This window comes from Salmo salar, chromosome 22 (assembly GCF_965601325.2).
Source record: "Salmo salar chromosome 22, fSalSal1, whole genome shotgun sequence".
Lineage (NCBI taxonomy): Eukaryota > Metazoa > Chordata > Actinopteri > Salmoniformes > Salmonidae > Salmo > Salmo salar.
Window position 1 is genome coordinate 23519195 of NC_138312.1, and position 21602 is coordinate 23540796.

The following is a 21602-nucleotide window of genomic DNA, read 5'->3' on the forward strand; positions in this document are numbered from 1 at the left end:
AATCGGACATATCGAGTGCATAGAGGAGTTCTGTATCTATAATTCTTAAAATAATTGTTATGCTTTTTGTTAACGTTTATCGTGAGTAATTTAGTAAATTGTTAGTAAATTCCCCGGATGTTTGCTAGTTCTGAACGTCACATGCTAATGTAAAAAGCTGTTTTTTGATATAAATATGAACTTGATTGAACAAAACATGCATGTATTGTATAACATAATGTCCTAGGGTTGTCATCTGATGAAGATCATCAAAGGTTAGTGCTGCATTTAGCTGTCTTCTGGGTTTTTGTGACATTATATGCTAGCTTGAAAAATGGGTGTCTGATTATTTCTGGCTGGGTACTCTGCTGACATAATCTAATGTTTTGCTTTCGTTGTAAAGCCTTTTTGAAATCGGACAGTGTGGTTAGATTAACGAGAGTCTTGTCTTTAAATAGCTGTAAAATAGTCATATGTTTGAGAAATTGAAGTAATAGGATTTTTATTAAGGTATTTGAATATCGCGCCACAGGATTCAACTGGCTGTTACGTAGGTGGGACGAATTCGTCCCGCCTGCCCTAGAGAGGTTAAACAACTCCTTTGTAAGATACTTTTTTTTTTATAAAACATGTATGGAAACAGGTGAAGTAACACTCCTCAGTTAGCAGGCTCAAGCAAGCTAAAACCCACATGGTAGCAAAAACTAACTAACAGAAATTGTTAACAAGTTAGAAATGATTTAAACACACTTTGCTGTAGGCTACTATTTACTAGTTAACAAAAATTATTGTATGTCATATAAAATATATTCACCCCACCTAGTACTGTAATCAAAACTTACCAGAAAGCATGTAGTCCTTGGCTCAGACAGTGTAGTAATGTGGGCTCAATAGCATCTCATTAGTTTGCAAGATCTTGAGAATCAGATGTACATGTGATTGAAGACTGCACTGCACATGTGATGGAAGAATGCACTGTGCATGCAGAGGGTTGCAATTCCATTGAATTGGGTATAGTTTAACCAAAATATGCCACAAGACCTAGAATTGCCTCATGTGTATCCCACAAAAAAAGGTTCAATGTTATAAGCTACATTTTTTATGAATTTAAGCAAAATTCGTGGGATTAACTACCCAAGAAAAATTTCCAGAAAAATTCCGGAAATTTACCGGAAAGTTTCTGACCCTTTGCAACCCTAAATATAAGCCTTCCACAACCATAGGACCAGTTGCGATTTTAGCATGTTAATCTTGGCAGGGCAAACTCAAAAACTATTTTTAGAAGAATGCCAGCAAAGCCACTACACAACAATAAACAATACATTAATTGCACTATAATGGTGACAAACTGTGCCCACAAACTGTTACGACCTAAAGAAAACTGTCCCAACAACAGAGCTTTCTTTTAAGCATCATTTAGTGGATCCTTACCACCTCTAAACCTGGCTATCAGCGGAGCCTTGTCTGGCAGCGAAACAGTTCATTCATCCTCATTGACTGCATTTAAAAAAAACATAGCTGATATGGCTGACTTGCTTAAATAAATGTGTTTTTTACCGAAAAATTTATTAGACAAGCAGCTCTGAATGACGGGTCGCCACTGCACAGGACCCACTAATAATTTAACTATTTTATCAAAATAGTTTAAGCTGCTTCTTTGCAATAATCACCGATCAAGTCAGTCTATGAAAAGGCCCTTTTTGTTATAAGATTTTACCAGAACCATGCATAATGCACATTCACTAATAATGACTAACTTCTTGTTGCATGCGTTATAGAAAATGAACATAGGTCTCATGAAACAATCTCTCAAGCGCAAGCCCATGTGCTAGTGAGTAACCAGCTAATCTTTATATTCAAGTTTAGCCAACTTGGATCTATTTGCTAGCTAACAAGGCAGAACAGCTGAATTTGTCATGAACACACCCTTCTGTCCATCTCCAACTGTTTGAACAGCATGCTAGCCTGTCCACTTTGTCCAGATGTTGAAATCAAGTGGCCTACCTTATTTTTCAGAATGAAAACGAGTTGCCAATTCCTTATACAAATGCATATTTGTATGCTTATTGCACATTTATAAAACACAGACTAGACAGCTAGTATAACAGTCTTTGGCTAAAATGCTGCTAGCAGTACGTGGTACTGCATTGACACACACGACAAACTGAGCATTCATTTTCCAGAACCAATGATCATTGATATTCCAGCTTTAGTAGTTAAGGGTTAACTTATCCTCTGTTACAGTAATGTCTCAATGTGTTTCGGTGTCCATATGACAGACTGACTTTTTGGAAAGGTGGCATCCTATGACAGTACCACGTTGAAAGTTACTGAGCTCTTCAGTAAGGCTATTGTACTGACAATATTTGTCTATGGAGATTACATGGCTGGGTGCTAAATTTTATAGACTTGTCAGCAACGGGTGTGGCTGAAATAGCTGAATCCAGTAATTTGAACGGGTGTCAACATACTTTTGTATATATAGTGTATCTTAAAACAAGCAACAATTCTTTCATATCGAAACAGTAGTGCTTGAGACTTGCATAGGAGGTGACAGGAGCAGATAGGAGCCCAGTAATAGAGGGAAGTTGAAGGAGAGCACATGCAGGTAGAGCTGATGACAAGATTCAGAGAGGAACAAGCTTTTCTGTTTGTTTAGATCATTTGCGTTTATCAGGAAATTTCAAGAGGCCCAGCGACATATCCGGGAGGTCAAAGGATCGAGCAGGCTTTATGGATATAAACATATAACCATAACCTCATTCCTAAGAGCTAGTTGACATGCAGCATTCACCATTGTTAAGCTTATTGAGAGAAATGCTGTACTCACTGGTTTCCCATTGCTGCACAGTGGACAGAAGGAACACACACATACAGAGAAGTGCTGTCATGTATGAGGAGGTTTGACAAACTGGGACTATCTGAAACCTGTGACCTCACAGGCTTGCAGAAAAAGAGATAAGGAGTGCCATTTTAGATGAACTCAAACCACACACACACACACACACACACACACACACACACACACACACACACACACACACAAACGTATAGTATGTACATTGCCATACAAGATTTGAAGGATTTTTATATTTTACCATGTTTTTAACCAGATTTGTTTTATTTTTGTTACTTTGTGTAACCTCAATTGCCATTGTTCTTCTGCACACCTCTGTCCCTATTCTCTGTTGGGGGCCAATGTCATGTGACCTCTGCTTTGACTGGTCCTCGGATTCTCACACACACACACACACACACACACACACACACACACACACACACACACACACACACACACACACACACACACACACACACACACACACACACACACACACACACACACACACACACACACAGCTGGATGGTGGAGCTGGTCTGTGCCAAATGTCCTTTGGCATTCTGATCCACTACTGTGCCTTTATTGATATGACAACTAAACACACATCATTTATGGAAAGTGTGTAATCAGGAAAGGATCTGTATCAGTAAGTGAGTGATGACTTTATACAATAAAGAGCAATAAGCTGGAAAATCTTTAAAGACAGATTGCACTCAGTGATGAGGTTCAGATAAATTAGTTTGCATTGCATGTTACTGAAGGCTTATTAAGCAAGAGAGCTTATAAGTGAGATGAGTGCAATGCACTGAAGATGAGCCAATGGGTGATGAGCCAATGGGCTTTTCTACTTTGTGTGTGTGTGTGTGTGTGTGTGTGTGTGTGTGTGTGTGTGTGTGTGTGTGTGTGTGTGTGTGTGTGTGTGTGTGTGTGTGTGTGTGTGTGTGTGTGTGTGTGTGTGTGTGTGTGTGTGTGTGTGTGTGTGTGTGTGTGTGTGTGTGTGTGTGTGTGTGTGTGTGTGTGTGTGTGTGAGAATCCGAGGACCAGTCAAAGCAGAGGTCACATGACATTGGCCCCCAACAGAGAATAGGGACAGAGGTGTGCAGAAGAACAATGGCAATTGAGGTTACACAAAGTAACAAAAATAAAACAAATCTGGTTAAAAACATGGTAAAATATAAAAATCCTTCAAATCTTGTATGGCAATGTACATACTATACGTTTTCACAATCGCTCTAGCCTAACATAGCAACTCCAGACAAACCTTGAGAAAATCCATGGTGTATCCCCAGTCGCTTTTAGACCAAACACCTTCATATGTTTGGTCTATTGATATAACTTTACACCCAGTGGAGGCTCCTCAGAGGAGGAAGGGGAGGACCATCCTCCTCAGTGAATTTCATAAAAAATAGGTTATCCTGTTTAGATAAAACTATACTAAATATATTCATGTCACCAAATAATGGATTAAAACACACTGTTTTGCAATGAAGGTCTACAGTAGCCTCAACAGCACACTCTGGGGTCGCACCATGGTGTAGCCAGGGGAGGACAGAAACTAGCTGTCCTACGGCTAAACAATGGTGCTACCCCAGAGTGTGCTGTTGAGGCTACAAAACCTAGGAGGCTAATCTTACTCTATCTTACTCAAACACCCAGCTCAAACAGAGAGGGATTGTTAGCTAGCTGGAACTCTTCCAAGTCAAGGTAAGATTTAGTTGTATTCATTTATTGCCACCAGGGAATTCCAGTGTAACTACTAAACTGCTTGCATAATACACTGTACTGCATAATTGTAGCGGGTTTACTAACGCATTTAGTTCTAGTAGCTATGTTGACTATGATATTAGCTAATATGGTGACAACGGTGTAGGCTGTGTGTACCGTTTAGAAGTTATGGTATGAAGGTTTTGCTTAGAATGTTTTTTTTAGCCTGGTCACAGACAGCTGTTATTTTTTAATTTAACTTATATTTAACTAAGCAAGTCGGTTAAGAACAAATTTGTATTTACAATGACGGCTTACCCCGGCCAAAACCTAACCCAGACGACACCGGGCCGAGTTGTGCGCCACCCTATGGGACTCCCAATCACGTCCGGTTGCACTGAAGTCCACAAGCGAAGGGAAAAGGTGAGAGGAGGAGAGCGCGTAGATGTGAGAAGGAATTATACAACGAGTAAAGTGCTCATGATGTTTGTATATGGCTGCTATGAAAGTGAACTGTGTGTGCGGTAATCAGGGGTGTATTCATTCTGACTGATTCTGTTGAAAAACTTTTCTTAAATGGAAGCAAACGAAACGGGGATAAGCATACCTTCATTTGTCCAGTAGGTAAAATGTTAGTATCATGTAGTAGCCTAAACCTATCAATTTCACATTAAGCTGTGTGAATGGAATATGAATGACAGTCATCCAATATCCTGTAATAGAAATAAGACCATGCTCCCCCCCCCCAAAAAAAAAACCTGTTTACACCCTATGACAAAAGGTCAAGAGCATGCAGGCTAGCCTAACTGATACCTCCACATTGAGAGCTGGAACATCACAGTGTCTCTGTGTTACAGTAACATCTCACTGTCCACTCACAAATATCACATTCTCCTTGTCATGATAACATATTGATCTGAACCACAAGCTCATCTGGGACACCGGTGTCTATGACACTAAGCAACTCCCTTTAAAAATGAGCTTTTTAACTGATAAGCCGCATTCTCCTTCCGAGCTGGCTCATGGAACGTGAGCAAGGATGTATGTGTGTGTGTGTGTGTGTGGGGGGGGGGGGGGGGGGGGGGTATAATAGACGGTATAAAAAATTATGAGCGCTCGAAGGAGAGAGGGAGAGAATGGAAGCAGAAGACAAAAATACCTCAAGCATTCTAGTTTAGTAAGACACTAAAATGGGAAAATTGTTACAATAAGTTAGAATACATTTATGAGGACCTACACTCTAAAATGTCAATGATAACTTTGATGGAAAATTAAACACTACTATCAGTTTATACTCTTTCTGTTGGTTTGCACACACTCCATCAGTGGCCTCTGATCTCTACTGAAAAATATGCTTAGTACCATAAACAAATATGCCCGCAACTCTTTAGTATCTGGGCTTTGTAAATACTAATGTTAAACACTAGCATGTATATTAATATGAATGAACGTTCCATATGATGGGGCACTGTCTGTCTCGTAGCTTGTTTCAGAGAGGTTAACCAGCTGCGAAACAATTACTTTCAAAACATTATTAATTTAAACTATTACGAAACTATAGTTATAAAAGCAATAAACTATGTAGGCTATGGTTTAACATTTCAGTTTTATATTGTCAATCAGGCAGACCAGAAACGTAAACTATTCTCGCATTCAGGGCATTTTTCCATATAGCGACTACATCTGAATTATACATTTGAATTATGCCAGTCATTATAATAATGTCCACACAATGTTCTAATCAACATAACAGAAATTCTTACCTGTGAATTGTACGATTTCAAAGGTTGTTCCTTTCTTACAGTTTCACCAATGTTGGACTCGCGTCGCTCGCGGAAAAACTGGATTCGACACCTACAACTGCACTCTCATGACGTCAGGGCAGTGGGCGGAGGGAGTGGCAAACACAAGGGGCCAGATCATTCTCGTCCAACATCAATGAACAACCTGTTTGTGGCACAAAGGTAAGCATGCTGCTTCATTATTGTTTTTTTGTTTTTTAACATTCTGCTTAAGGTAGGTGTCTTCTCTATCCAAGGCCTACGGACAGGGTAAATTGTCCCAGTTGATTAGCTTAATCGTTTGGTCAAAGTGTTAATAGGCTATCAAGATAAATAATAAAAACATCCAAGAAAGTAAAGCCTACTAAAAAACCCAACAAATAATTGTGTTACTGTGTTGCAATGATGACAAGTCATACACAAGTAGGCTACTTCATTCCCTCTGGAATTTTATTCAATATGCTCTCCCATCTTTGCCACTATAGACTGACACACTGTCAAGGACAGTGTGAGAAGGAATAGGCAACATAAATTAGAATTCAATCAAACAAACTCCTTGCACTACCAACTTTGTTAGTATCATCTGCCCTCTAGTGGAGTTACCTTAGCCATCAATTACTCAATATTTTCCATCCCTCTGTCAAATCCCCATTCATTCATGCATCCGTCAATTACATTATAGGGACTAAATGTAGGCTATTGAATACAGGTTGGGATGATTATAAACAACACTGTTTGAAATGAAACATTTTCTGGAAATCGATGTAACCCATGATGTGTGAAAGGCAGACAGACAATAAAAAATATTTATGCAATGTCCGGGGAACATCATACAACAACATTTATAACAAACAGCTTATGCTCTTTTTCTACCCTAGATGGGGCTATGGGATAAATGGGGGCGTTTGTTTACGGGTTCGTACACCCCTCTAACCAACGTCGACTTTCATGTGCCAGTTGCCTAGTGACGAAAAAGCCAGTGATGATTTCCTGTGTTTTGAAAATCGTCTTGTTGGTACATTACCCTGCGCTAAATAAGTTATAAATCTGAATTTATAGTGTGCAGAAAATGGGAGATATTCACAGCCGTGTCGTCAATTAGTTAACTAGATTCTACCCTTTGCATTTGGGCTAACAGTTAGACTGTACGATTTAAAGTCATGAATAATTACATGTTTATCAGAGTTGTTGGAAAGGGGAGTTATGGAGAGGTGAATCTGGTGAAACACAAAACCGACCGTAAGCAGGTAAGAATACAACAATCCACTTCAATACATGGTTTGAAAAACGTTATAATAGGTTTGTTTGACTCGGACACATGTATTCCCTTCCCTGAATCCTCGATATCACAACAAGTTAGCAACTAGCTAGCTAGTTAAACTAAAAGTTAGCTAGGCAGCTAACGTTAACTAAACAACGTTCAAATTACTGCCTATGGGATCTACAAGGTAGATACGTTTGCCATTTAGAAATAAAAAACTGCGGCAAATGTTGTGAACGTTCTGTCTAGACGCATTTGTGACATCTGTCTAGACAGAACGTTGGCCACATGCGTTTAGACAGAATGTTTGCAGAGTGAAATATGTTGCGCGGAGTCGAACTCGTTTCTCCTGTTTTCCTTAGTATGTCATAAAGAAGTTGAACTTGACCACGTCCTCGAAACGTGAGCGGCGAGCCGCGGAACAAGAGGCTCAGCTTCTCTCGCAACTACGACACCCAAACATCGTGACATACAGGGAGTCGTGGGAAGGAGAAGACTGCCAGCTCTACATCGTCATGGGCTTCTGCGAGGGAGGCGACCTGTACCATAGACTCAAGCAACAGAAGGGGGAACTCCTACCTGAAAGGCAGGTGGTGGAGTGGTTCGTCCAGATAGCTATGGCCCTCCAGGTACATTGAAGTGCATCAAATCATAGCTGAGATTGTAGCAACATCTACTCTGCCTCTTTCCATTCGTTTTGGCAGAGGCTGAGGCTTAAGTACAGGAGAGTTAGTGACATCTGACTTTTTTTCTCTGTTGAATTGTAGTATTTACATGAGAAGTGTATTTTGCACCGGGACCTGAAGACCCAGAATATCTTTCTGACCAAGACTAACATCATCAAAGTGGGGGACCTTGGCATCGCCCGTGTTCTGGAGAATCAGAATGACATGGCCAGCACCCTCATAGGAACACCATACTATATGAGCCCGGAGCTGTTCTCCAACAAACCCTACAACCACAAGGTACGGTGTACTTAGTAGATCAATACTTGAGATCATCACTGTTTAGAGCAGCAGTTCTATTGATCCAGACACAATCTGAGGAGATTGCTGTTGTATGCACTAGGCCTTTCCATTGCCAAATTAAACACTCCTTTTTTCCCCAGTCTGACGTGTGGGCACTGGGCTGCTGTGTGTATGAGATGTCCACCCTGAAACATGCCTTCAATGCCAAGGACATGAACTCACTGGTGTACCGCATTGTAGAGGGAAAGGTCAGTCCCTTACATCTTTTCCCAAAGGAGTAGTCATGATCAGTGTTCCCTCTTAAGTTGTGCGCTCCCCGGGACTGCCACGCTGAAGAAATATCTGCCTGCGCAGAGAAGCACAATATTGAACTTTCTAGTTTTCCCCTTTGGTTAACATTATCAACGCTTCCCTCTACTGTGGGAATTGTGATCTAATCAACGCAGTATTAGCCACTTTCAATGCAACATACCGAAACAAAATAATCTATGCAAGACTTAGTATGCAAAACTAACTATGCAAGAGACTTTCTTGTTGGCAGAACGCATTGGAGTAGGATTCTATTGCATTGACAGGCGGGACTTAGGCCCATATTCTACACAGACCAGTGCAGCATAACCAGTCAGAGCTGCAGTAGACCTATATGCAAATAGACCATTGCCATATATGGATCTGTGCCATTCCCTTTGAACTGGATTGTGTTTACAGCATGAGTAGTCGTGAGTAGATGCACTTGTTTTGAGATCAAAGTGAGAGCTGCATGTAGCCACGTGTGCACATTTGTTCATATGCTTTGCTAGTAAGTGAGTTATTATCCCAGATATAGCTCATTTCTAGTCCTCAATGGGGGAGTGGTTGCTTTCCACAAGAGCACAAAATGTCTGCGTTTTTTGCTATCTTTGAAAAGCGAGTCAGGTAAATAGCTTTTTTTTCTGTCTAAAGGGTCAGTGTTGTATTTTGAGACAGTCTTGAATAAGCTAAGTAGCCAATAGGCAAAGGGTAGCATAATTTGTCTGAATCTCTGTAATAAAGGTATGGGAATAATAATGTTTTTTTATTTTTTTGGAAAGTGGTTTCTTACATCAAACAACACATTTTCAGTCACCTCCTTGTCTGAAGGACAAGTGGATAAAACGGTTAATGTCTTGTGGAATGTAGGTCTACATTGAACACCACACATTGGCTGCTACTGTAGGCTGAATGATAGAACAGCTATGTTAAAATGTTATGTAATGCATTTTCTCCATAGTTTTTTTTTAATGGTAGGCCACTCTGATAGGCCTACATTATGATCAGTTAGCCACAGTATCCTAGCCACTGTTATAACTGTAACTTAAAGCTGATACAGACTCAGTGTTCACAGTAAAAGCGCAACAGAAGTTTCACACAATTTTCAAAATGTTAAAAGTTTGCGCTCAGTAGAACTGAAATTTGCTCAGTGCTGAATTTTTTTTGAAGGAACATTGGTCATGATGACAGATTATTTGTTTGCTACTAGATTCATTGATCTATTTTCCTGTCATCCAGCTGCCTCAGATGCCGAGTAAGTACGACCCTCAGCTGGGAGAGCTGATAAAGAGCATGTTGTGTAAGAGACCAGAGGACCGACCTGATGTCAAACATATCCTACGTCAGCCCTACATCAAACGACAAATCGCAATGTTTTTAGAGGCCACCAAAGAGTAGGTGGCTTCATCTGTTGTAGCACCTGGCTAACGCTTTCTTTCTCTCTCACTTCTTTGTATGTTGGAACAAATATTTAGTCAATTAAGTGTGTAGGATTGATGTCATCTTGGATATCTTGTTTGTTCAAATCACTCTAGGAAAACTGCCAAGTCCAGAAAGAAAGCTGTTGGTGGTAGTAGCAGACCCAGTGCAGCGTCTATGGTTTCGTCTAAGCCCAGGCCTGAGCCCCCCCCTCAATGTCCCCAGCCAGACCTAAACACCAAAGGGAAAAGGGTGAGAGTGAACAGCTAATAGAACAGCACTAAAATACTCTGGGAAAACGTGTGTGTGTGTGTGTGTGTGTGTGTGTGTGTGTGTGTGTGTGTGTGTGTGTGTGTGTGTGTGTGTGTGTGTGGGTGTGTGTGGGTGTGTGGGTGTGTGGGTGTGTGGGTGTGTGTGTGTGTGTGTGGGTGTTTGGACACCTACTCATTCAAAACTATGAATTAACATATGGAATCATGTAGTAACCAAGAAAGTGTTTCATAAATCAAAATCTATTTTATATTTGAGATTCTTCAAAGTAGCCACATTTTGCCTTGATGACAGCTTTGCACACTCTTGGCATTCTCTCAACCAGCTTCACCTGGAATGCTTAACAGTCCTGAAGGAGTTTCCATATATGCTGAGCACTTGTTGGCTGTTTTTCTTTCACTCTGCTGTGAAACTCATCCCAAGCAATCTCAATTAGGTTGAGGTCGGGTGATGGTGGAGGCCAGGTCATCTGATGTAGCACTCCATCACTCTGTCAAACATATATACATATACACATATATACTACCATTCAAAAGTTTGGGGTCACATAGAAATGTCCTTGTTTTAAAATTAAAATAACTTCAAATTGATCAGAAATACAGAGGCGACTCCGGGATGCTGGCCTTCTCTGTTCTTTTGCCCATCTTGATCTTTTCTTTATTGGCCAGTCTGAGATGTGGGTTTTTCTTTGAAACTGCCTAGAAGGCCAGCATCTCGGAGTCGCCTCTTCACTGTTGACGTTGAGACTGGTGTTTTTAGACACTCTAATGTACTTGTCCTCTTGCTCAGTTGCACACCGGGGCCTCCCACTCCTCTCTGTTCTGGTTTGAGCCAGTTTGCGCTGTTCTGTGAAGGGAGTAGTACACAGCGTTGTACGAGATCTTCAGTTTCTTGGCAATTTCTCGCATGGAATAGCCTTCATTTCTCAGAACAAGAATAGACTGACGAGTTTCAGAAGAAAGTTTTTTTGTTTCTGGCCATTTTGAGCCTGTAATCGAACACACAAATGCTGATGCTCCAGATACTCAACTAGTCTAAAGAAGGCATTTTATTGCTTCTTTAATCAGAACAACAGTTTTCAGCTGTGCTAACGGAATTGCAAAGGGTTTTCTTATGATCAATTAGCCATTTAAAATTAGAAACTTGGATTAGCTAAAACAACGTGCCATTGGAACACAGGAGTGGTGGTTGCTGATAATGGGCCTCTGTACGCCTATGTAGATATGCCATTAAAAATCAGCCATTATATATATACATACATACATACACACACACACACACACACACACACACACACACACACACACACACACACACACACACACACACACACAGAGACAGACAGTGTGGCATATCAAGAAGCTGATTAAACAGTTATCATTACACAGGTGCACCTTGTGCTGTGGACAATAAAAAGCCACTCTAAAATGTGCAGTTTTGTCACACAACACAATGCCACGGATGTCATGCTGACTGCAGGAATGTCCACCAGAGCTGTTGCCAGAGAATTGAATGTTAATTTCTCTACCATAAGCCGCCTCCAATGTTGTTTTAGAGAATTTGGTAGTATGTCCAACCGGCCTCACAACCGCAGACCACGCCAGCCCAGGACCTCCACATCCAGCTTCTTCACCTGCGGGATTGACTGAGACTAGCAACACAGACAGCTGATGAAACTGAGGAGTATTTCTGTCTGTAATAAAGCCATTTTGTGGGGAAATACTCTTTCTGATTGGCTGGGCCTGGCTCCCCAGTGGGTGGGCCTATGTCCTCGAAGGCCCACCCATGGATGCACCCCTGCCCAGTCATGTGAAATCCATAGATTAGGGTCTAATGAATTTATTTCAATTGACTGATTTCCTTATATGAATTGTAATTCATTAAAATTGTTGTATGTTGTGTTTATATTTTTGTTCGAGAGCGAGACTGTGAGAGAGAAAGGCCATAAAGTAACAATTATGCTCATCAAGTCACACAAGTGTCTTAATTGTTTTCATTGTGGTGTGTTTGTTCTATTTCTGTTCTCATTCATAGGAGGAGATGAACTCGCAAAGGCGTAATGGATACAATGGAATCATAAAGGACGCCCCACCCCAGACATATCTAACACCCAAATTCCCTGCATCAGACATTCTCAACACCACTGGTGCATCCTTAGCAACCATCAGTAACATTGACATTGATATCCAGCCACAGGAAGAGGAGAGAAGGGCCCAGAGAGGGGATCCACCCCAGTTCGTGCCTAACGCCAGCTCAGATAATGACACTCTGTGTCAGAGACCCATAGAGGAGCTGAGGGGAGGGATACAGGATCCCTCCCACCCTCGGCCTCCCCCTCGCAGGCTGCTATCAGGTGTCAGTAGCAGGGTAGAGGAGAGGAGGACCGCCAATGGACCTCTAATGCAGTGTGCTTTGAATCACAGAGACGGAGTCAGAACCTCTGTAGAGAAAACCGTACACATATATGATAAGGATGACACAATGGAGCTACTCAAAGATGTGGTCATTGAGAGCCCTGCTCCTGAACAGACCGTAAGTCTGATTGTTTCCACCAGCTTGCCTGAATCAAGTTCTGCAGGGGAATTCAAAGTGGAATCCACTGGACAGACTTTTGAAGTAAATATCGATAACAAAGATGACACTATGAATCTTCTGAAGGAGGATCCCACACAAAAACATCCTGCAGATGTCAGAGTAAGTGCCTGGTTTGTGGATAGGGAATGATACTCGTGCTGCACACAGTGCAAGTAAATTCTGTGAATGAGAGTTGTAATAGTTGTAAGCCCCTGTGTAATTGTCTTGTCTTTAAAGGAGAGCTTGGAATCCACAGAAAAGCTCCTAGAGCCCCTTCCTCCTGTTATAACACTGGTAAGAACCAGTTTGTTCTCATATTGTGGGAATTAGTTTATTCTGTAGGCTATCACACTCCATATAGCGCATCCTTTAGAGGTAATTGATGCTAGTTATGTTTTATCTGTGTATGTAGGAACCCTGTCACATGGAGCCCCTCTCTCCAGTCCCAGAGCAGGACACGCTCCCTCTGTGTACGCCCTCCTCCTCTGAGCCATTTGTCTCCCGGCAACGCAGGCAGAAGGACAGGAGGTGGATACAGAGTGATCCGGACAAGGTGAGGACAGTGACTGGGGGACTTTATCATGGCTTTGGGCTGTCAAAGTGCTTTGGAACCTAAAGACTCTTCAACCCTTGCTTGTTCTTTCCCAGTGTACAGTGGCAGTTCCTAGACCTCTACCACCGCCTCCTGTTGATGCAATGGTAGTGGAGAAGAAGAAGAGGGCTGCCACAACAAACTCTTCAACAACCATTAGCTCCTCCAAGGACAGCAACATTCCACTGACACAAGTGAGGTCAATGCACTAAACATCTACTGCTCAAACATAGGGTTGAGGTCTTGAATATACACTGCGTGTACAGAACATTAAGGACACCTCTTTCCATCACATAAACTGACCAGGTTAATCCAGGTGAAAGCTATGATCCCTTATTGATGTCACCTGTTAGATCCACTTCAATCAGCGTAAGTGAAGGGGAGGAGACAGGTTAAGGAATTATTTTTTTTAAAGCCTTGAGACCGTTGAAGCATGGATTGTGCATGTGTGCCATTGAGGGTGAATGGGCAAGACAAAATATTTAAGTGCCTTTGAATGGGGTATGGTAGTAGGTTCAGGTGCACCGGTTTGTGTCAAGAACTGCAAAAATATGTTTTCACCATGTATCAAGAATGGTCCACCACCCAAAACATATCCAGCCAACTTGACACAACTGTGGGAAGCATTGGAGTCATGGGCCAGCATCCCTATGGAACGCTTTTAACACCTTGTAGAGTCCATGCTCCCGACTAATTGAGGCTGTTCTGAGGGTAAAAGGGAGGGGGTGCAACTCAATATTATGAATGTGTTCCTAATGTTTGGTATACTCAGTGTATACTGCTAATTGTATATTGTCAATTATGTTTCCTTTTTGTTGAAATAAAGTTGATCCAACTTTACAATAAGTTTAATGCCCATGTATTTAGATGGTAATTACATAGGCAGGTAAAGTTTAATATCTCTACTGCTTCCAGGAGCGTCCTCTGTCAGCCAGGGAGAGGAGAAGACTGAGACAGTCCCAGGAGAACCCAAGCCAACCAGGTTAACTCCTCTGCCCTGTGTTGTTAATATATCATATGACCATAGGACCAGACAGAATTTGGTCATATTAAACAATAAAGTGGTAGCTATGCTTTGTATTGCTCACTGTAGTATTCTTCTTTCCTGCAGTTGTCAATCCAGTAAGAAGGGCGTCGAATGATGTTGCCTCGTTACATAATAAGCAGCCAGAGTTCCAGAACCCCACTGTCACTCACTCTGTATCTGACATGGGCAAGGAAACAAACAAGGTAACTATAGGTTGATCTCCATTGTCTTACTGTTACAGTAAGCTAAATCGGTTTATATATGGCTTCAGTCTATGTGTTCTCCTCTAGCAGGACAGGTTGCTGGGGCGACCGTCTGACGACGATGAATATAGCTCCTCCACCAGCTCAACTGATCGCTCAGAGAGGGACTGCAAAGACGGGTAAAAACAACTTGTTCTGGCTCCTTGGGAGCAGTGCCCCCCCCCCACCCATAGAAGCACAAAGCCCTTTAAGTGTTGCTGGAAATATGCACATTTAAATCTGACACGTTTTGTTTTCAACAAAAAAATTATTGCAGAAAGAGTGAATCTGGTGATATGCAGGACCTGGTTCAGATGATGGCCCATACATTGCGAATGGATGGCAGAGATGCTGTTAGTGAGCTGGATGGTGGTAGTAGATCTGGCTCTACTCCACTGGCTGAGTTTAAGCTGAACAGGAAGTACCGGGACACCCTGGTGCTGCATGGGAAAGCTAGAGAGGAGCAGGAGTTCCACTTCGGTGAATTACCCAACGGTCAGTCTCTGTCAAAACAGTCTGCCTGAGCATCCTTAGCAGATTCAATGTGTGTTTCAATGCAATATTGCCCTGGTGACTGGTTTATCACTGAGAAATCAATTTATTTCTACATAAGAAATAAGTGGATTCAATTTTTTTGGTATTCAACCCACCTCTTACAAGGCACCACATCTGGACCGGCGAAGGTCCATAGAGCCATTGAGCACCTGAGAACAAATGTGGTGAAGGGACTGGGGGTGAAGCTGTTGGACAGAGTCCTGGACATAATGGAGGAGGATGACGAGGACAAACGAGAGGTTAGGATTCAAAATGACATCCATGATACAGAGTGCTTCCAGTTAGACATGGCTGTAATCTCCGTTTTATTATTTCTCCACACACAGCGGTGTCTTCGGGAGCAGATGGGAGAGGACAAGTACCAGTCATATGCTCTGATGGTGCGGCAGCTAAAGTTATTTGAGGATATTTTGTTCAAGGGTTAAGTTCAGCTAATGAACAATGCAATACTTTTGTATAGACAATCGCATCTCCATATCCTATGTACAAGTTCATGTAGACTATTTTTAAACCTCACTTTAAATATATATACATAAACAAATTTTCCATAAAGGTTACAATATGCAATGAGAGTCTGTTACTGTTTTCCTACCTGTCAGGTATATTGATTATTGTAGTGAAATATTTATAATGCAAACTAGTGCAACAATAATTGTACCTATAAACACTATATAGTAAATTCTTAATTTCCTGATTGTATATAAGTTGCAGGACGTAGAAGTACTGTATTGTAGATATTTCCAACCCCTTTGTTTGACTTTTAAATTATTTATTATAAGTTCTTTATTTATCCTTACATTACATAGATTCTTATATCCACATTATTAAACAGTTGGGATGACAACGTGAGTGCAGTCTACAAAGTATCCACAGTAGCAAATCTGTTTATTGTACATTGACATTCCACCACTGTTTGGCATAATACCCTGTAACAAAGGCTTCCTTTAAACAAGGATTTATTGTACAGACATATGGTTATTTTCAGTCACAAAACGTATCTTGGGCAAACTGGTACATACAGTCATGAGCTACTTGTGCTTCTTCTTCTTCAGATTCTCCTGAGGCTTTTGCAGGGTTTCTCCTGTAGTCTCTGGTAGGGCTGGCTGCCAGGAGAGGGGGTTCTGTCTGTACATGGGCCAGGGGGGCAGGGTCAGCTGAGACAGAGAAGGTGGAGAGATGAGGAGACATGGGATGAGGGAGAGATGTTGAGGAGAAGAGGGTTAGTTTGGTCCCATAAAATGTTTTACATTGCAGATTAGAATGTAATGACTACAGAGTATACATTTTGAATAAACCTGTGTCAAGGTTGGTCTGTGGGTGCACTCTTTGCACAGGTGCAACATTTTCTGCTTGGCACAACGTCAAATACACATATTCAGGGAGGATGGAATGAAACTTAACTCACCAAACAAGACACAGCAAAACCTCCTAACACTATGTACACAGTCCACCCAAACTGTTCAATGATGAGGCCATAAGCGAATCCGATCACCTGGAGGGTAATGCAAGGGGTTAGCGTAATAATGGACTAAAGGAGCCTAATCTTACTCCTTCCATTCCAAGATATTACATGTTCTGTTTAAAGACAAATTGGCTTTGGAAGCCAAAACAGCCAAATGCATATAAACGTGAATCGATTGTCAAGTAGGTTCTAGAAACATAAATCCCTCTACTTTCAAATAATTTCAAAAATGGAGCATACACACTGTTTTAACACAGCTGCAGCCGACAGTATTTTTTTGTGACATGTTTATGGCGTTCATCTTCTGTTACAAACAGGTGTTCAGAGACAGATGGCTAATTAGTACAGGTAGTCCACTCTGTCTTAGATAAACAAGCACTGTAGCATGGAAATGCAATCTGGTCTCAGAGCATTTTGTATTCTTCTGTATGTAAATCTGAGAGCCAAATTTAGAATGATATGTTACATTTCATATGGTGTGTATTAATTTGTGGATCTCCATCACCCATTCCGTATGGTATGTTACGAATTACAATTCATATGTTAGAATTAGCAAAAATTACAATGTTACAAATTTGTAAAAACATGTTACGAATTCTAGCTAGGTGGCTAAAGTTAACTAGGCTAGGGGTTGGTTTTAAGGTTAAGTTTAGGAGTTAGGTTAAAGGGATAGTGTTAGCTAACATGCTAAGTAGTTGCAAATTAACAAAAAAATTGTAAGAAAACTGAACAAAAATATAAACGTAACATGTAAAGTGCCGGTGTCATGAGCTGAAATAAAAGATCCCAGAAATGTTCCATATGCACAAAAAGCTTCTCTCAAATGTTTTTGTTTACACCCCTGTTAGTGAGCATTTTATCCTTTGCCAAGATAATCCATCCACCTTACAGGTGTAGTATATCAAGAAGCTGATTAAACAGCATGATCATTACACAGGTGCACCTTGTGCTGGGGACAATAAAAGGCCATCCTAAAATGTGCAGTTTAGTCACACAACGCCACAGATGTCTCAAGTTGAGGAAGCATGCTGACTGCAGGAATGTCCATTCTATACCATTACGTTTTAGAGACGTCCAATCGGCCTCACAACCGCAGACCTCGTGTAACCATGCCAGGCTAGGACCTCCACATCCGGCTTCTTTACCTGCGGGATTGTCAGAGACCAGCTACCCGGACTGCTGATGAAACTGAGGACTATTTCTGTCTGGTATAAAGCCCTTTCGTGGGGAAAAACTAATTCTGATTGGCTGGGCCTGGTTCCTAAGTGGGTGGGCCTACACATCATGTGAAATCTATAGATTAGCACCTAATTTATTTATTTAAATTGACTGATTTCCTTATAAGAAATGTAACTCAGTAAAATCATTAACTGTTGCGTTTATATTTTTCTTCAGTATAGTTGAAAAGTAGCTAATTAGCTAAAATACTAAAGTTGTCCGGGATGAGATTCAACCTTTGGGTTGCTAGATGTTCACGTTATTTTTCCTTAAGTAACCATCTGTCTTGTGTAACCATACCAAACATAACATATACTAATGAGTGTCTCGGATTTACATTTACTATGTTACGTCTAGTCTGAGACCAGGCTGGGAAATATGGCTATGTGGGAACCCTAACCATATGGAACTGGGAGTCATGATCAACGGCTAGGGTTATTAAACCTAGTGTAAAAACAACACACTGAAAAGTACATTTTAATAGGCATGTTTGTCAGGCCACTCACCGCTGAGGCAAGTATGATTCCTTGGAAGATCTGCTCCGCCAGCTTTTGTCCTTTATAATCCTAAAACATCACCAAGCCATGCAAAGTTTATCATTTTTGAGTCAAGACTGGTAGATTGTTACATCACAACTGGAAAACTAATATCTGACGTGTCAATAATCAAGACAGATCAAGAAGGTTCATCAGAAGTGGTGCCTTGAAGAGTAGTATTATTATAGGCTTTGTCATTGGGGATGCATTTATACATTTGGTTATAACTACTAGAACTCTAGGGCATCCACAACAACACATGGGATCTATCTTGCGGTTCATAGATGTGCATATGGGCATCTAGCTGGCTAGCATCCAAACGATGATCAATGTTTGATTCCAACAATATGACATGGATTTATGGTTGGATGAACAGTTGGCTAAATATTATACTCTTAACAATGTTCAATATTATTTTTGCATCGAATTTAAGTTCTAATTACTTTATACGTTATTGCTCCCTAGCTAGCTTACTGCAACTGCTTGAAATTGTAGCAAACGTTTGCTAGCCTTTGATTAATCTACTCATGCTTTTTAAATTTGTAGCCATTTGCAACAGTCGGTGAATTCAGTAATAATTAAAATTCTTACCATGTGTGTTGGAATGGAGTTAAATATTGACAACATCTTTCTACGTCAGATAGCTAATCAGCTTAAAGTAAAACTGCATACAATGTGTCTGGTTAGACTTCCGGTTTCAAAAAGCATACGTAGTATTTCGAAGGACCTAAGACTGTTGATGCATTCAAGCTAATGGCCGTATTAGAGAGCATCAACTTGACCGCAGGCGACTGCCGACTGACTGATCTACAAATCAACTTGCATCATAAATAACGTCAAATTATTATTTGTAGATCAGTCAGTCACATTTTACCCATGATACATTGCTGTTTGAGCCGTAGACTGTAAATGGAAAGTCTTCGATCACGTGACACCATTCAAATCTAAATCAAACTGTATTTGTCACATGCGCTGAATACAACTGGTGAATACTTTACATTGACATGCTTGCTTACTACCCCTTCCCAACAATGCAGAGTTTTAAAATACTAAGACAAGGAATAAAATAAAATACACAAGAATGGAGCTACAGTGCATTTGGGAAGTTTTTCAGACCCTTTGACTTTTTCCACATTTTGTTACATTACAGCCTTATTGTAAAATTGATTAAATTGTTTTTTTTCTCATCAATCTACACACAATACCCCATAAGGACGAAGCAAAACCAGGATTTTACAAATGTTTACATATTTATTAAAAATACAAAACTGAAATATCACACTTACATAAGTATTCAGACCCTTTACTCAGTATTTGTTAAAACATCTTTGGCAGCGATTACAGCCTTGAGTCTTCTTGAGTATGATGCTACAAGCTTGGATCACCTGTATTTGGGGAGTTTCTTCCATTCTTCGCTACAGATCATCTCAAGCTCTGTCAGGTTGGATGGGGAGCGTTGCTGCACAGCTATTGTCAGGTCTTGTCTTGTTTTGCACGCTTTGTACAATTGAATACATGCTCTCAGGGTAAGTAACCATTTATACTGCACCAACTAAATCAACATAACAGACTTTGAAACAAGGATGCACACTCTCTGGGCACTAGAGGTGTGCTTTGATGTCTGCCTGACTGTGTGCACTGCTTGTTCACGTGATGCGCTCGTGCTTTCGCCCGAAATGGTTTTCATCTGAACCTGTGCTAGCTCGTAAATTACGATGTTAGGATGAAACAGTCAGAGGTCACCAAGCGCAACATAGCCTCAGTGTGTAAATCAGCTAGAAAGATGTGTCGGCATCGAGTAATTGTCTCTGGCCCCCTCCCAGTTAGGGGGAGTGATGAGCTCTACAGCAGAGTCTCACAACTCAATCGCTGGTTGAAAACTGTTTTCTGCCCCTTCCAAAAGATAGTATTTGTAGATAATTGGCCCTCTTTCTGGGACTCACCCACAAACAGGACCAAGCCTGGCCTGTTGAGGAGTGACAGACTACATCCTAGCTGGAGGGGTGCTCTCATCTTATCTACGAACATAGACAGGGCTCTAACTCCCCTAGCTCCATAATGAAATAGGGTGCAGGCCAGGCAGCAGGCTGTTAGCCAGCCGGCCAGCTTAGTGGAGTCTGCCACTAGCACAGTCAGTGTAGTTAGCTCAGCTATCCCCAATGAGACCGTGTCTGTGCCTCGACCTAGGTTGGGCAAAACTAAACATGGCGGTGTTCACCTTAGCAATCTCACTAGAATAAAGACCTCCTCCATTCCTGCCATTATTGAAAGAGATCGTGATACCTCACATCTCACAATAGGGCTACTTAATGTTAGATCCCTCACTTCAAAGGCAGTTATAGTCAATGAACTAATCACTGTTCATAATCTTGATGTGATTGGCCTGACTGAAACATGGCTTAAGCCTGATGAATTTACTGTGTTAAATGAGGCCTCACCTCCCGGTTACACTAGTGACCATATCCCCGTGCATCCCGCAAAGGCGGAGGTGTTGCTAACATTTACGATAGCAAATTTTTAGTCATGAAATCTATGCAGCCTACTCAATCACTTTTTATAGCTACTGTTTACAGGCCTCCTGGGCCATATACAGCGTTCCTCACTGAGTTCCCTGAATTCCTATCGGACATTGTAGTCATAGCAGATAATATTCACATTTTTGGTGACTTTAATATTCACATGGAAAAATCCACAGACCCACTCCAAAAGGCTTTTGGAGCCATCATCGACTCAGTGGGTTTTGTCCAACATGTCTCTGGACCTACTCACTGCCACAGTCATACTCTGGACCTAGTTTTGTCCCGTGGAATAAATGTTGTGGATCTTAATGTTTTTCCTCATAATCCTGGACTATCGGACCACCATTTTATTATGTTTGCAATCG

At 41.2% G+C, this 21602-nt stretch overlaps 3 protein-coding genes across 7 annotated transcripts in view; 1 reads left to right on the top strand and 2 right to left on the bottom strand.

The window, feature by feature from the left end:
* camk1b (calcium/calmodulin-dependent protein kinase Ib) overlaps positions 1-6414 on the bottom strand; it is an 85214-nt gene extending 78800 nt beyond the window's left edge. The window contains exon 1 of one of the 3 annotated variants that reach the window (XM_014166753.3): positions 6289-6414. Coding sequence is in view for 1 of the 3 variants with exons in the window: in XM_014166752.3 (XP_014022227.1) it covers positions 2810-2820 (11 nt within the window). In the remaining 2 variants the exon portion in view is untranslated. Of the gene's footprint in view, positions 1-2809; positions 2938-4843; positions 4864-6288 lie in introns of those variants that run through there. The other 2 variants (XM_082967428.1, XM_014166752.3) reach the window with 2 other exon arrangements.
* Positions 5686-16657, top strand: nek4 (NIMA-related kinase 4). Of its 3 annotated transcripts, none has more exons than XM_014166750.3 (16): positions 5686-6489; positions 7930-8196; positions 8335-8532; positions 8676-8783; positions 10063-10217; positions 10359-10494; positions 12547-13206; positions 13324-13380; positions 13499-13639; positions 13735-13872; positions 14594-14660; positions 14790-14908; positions 14996-15087; positions 15225-15442; positions 15608-15741; positions 15829-16657. In XM_014166750.3, the coding sequence occupies exons 2-16, from the start codon at positions 8083-8085 to the stop codon at positions 15925-15927; spliced, it is 2436 nt and encodes an 811-aa protein (XP_014022225.3). In that variant the 5' UTR covers positions 5686-6489; positions 7930-8082; the 3' UTR covers positions 15928-16657. The 3 variants fall into 3 exon arrangements, with proteins under 3 accessions (XP_014022225.3, XP_014022224.3, XP_014022223.3); XM_014166749.3 differs by lacking the exon at positions 5686-6489 and adding an exon at positions 7235-7553 and having other exon boundaries at positions 14999-15087; XM_014166748.3 differs by lacking the exon at positions 5686-6489 and adding an exon at positions 7236-7553.
* LOC106583016 (signal peptidase complex subunit 1) lies at positions 16371-19674 on the bottom strand. The gene is made up of 4 exons (XM_014166754.3): positions 19310-19674; positions 18689-18748; positions 16908-16994; positions 16371-16656 (listed from the first exon to the last, which is right to left on the bottom strand). The coding sequence occupies exons 1-4, from the start codon at positions 19343-19345 to the stop codon at positions 16531-16533; spliced, it is 309 nt and encodes a 102-aa protein (XP_014022229.1). The 5' UTR covers positions 19346-19674; the 3' UTR covers positions 16371-16530.
* Between the last annotated feature and the right edge of the window lie 1928 nt (positions 19675-21602).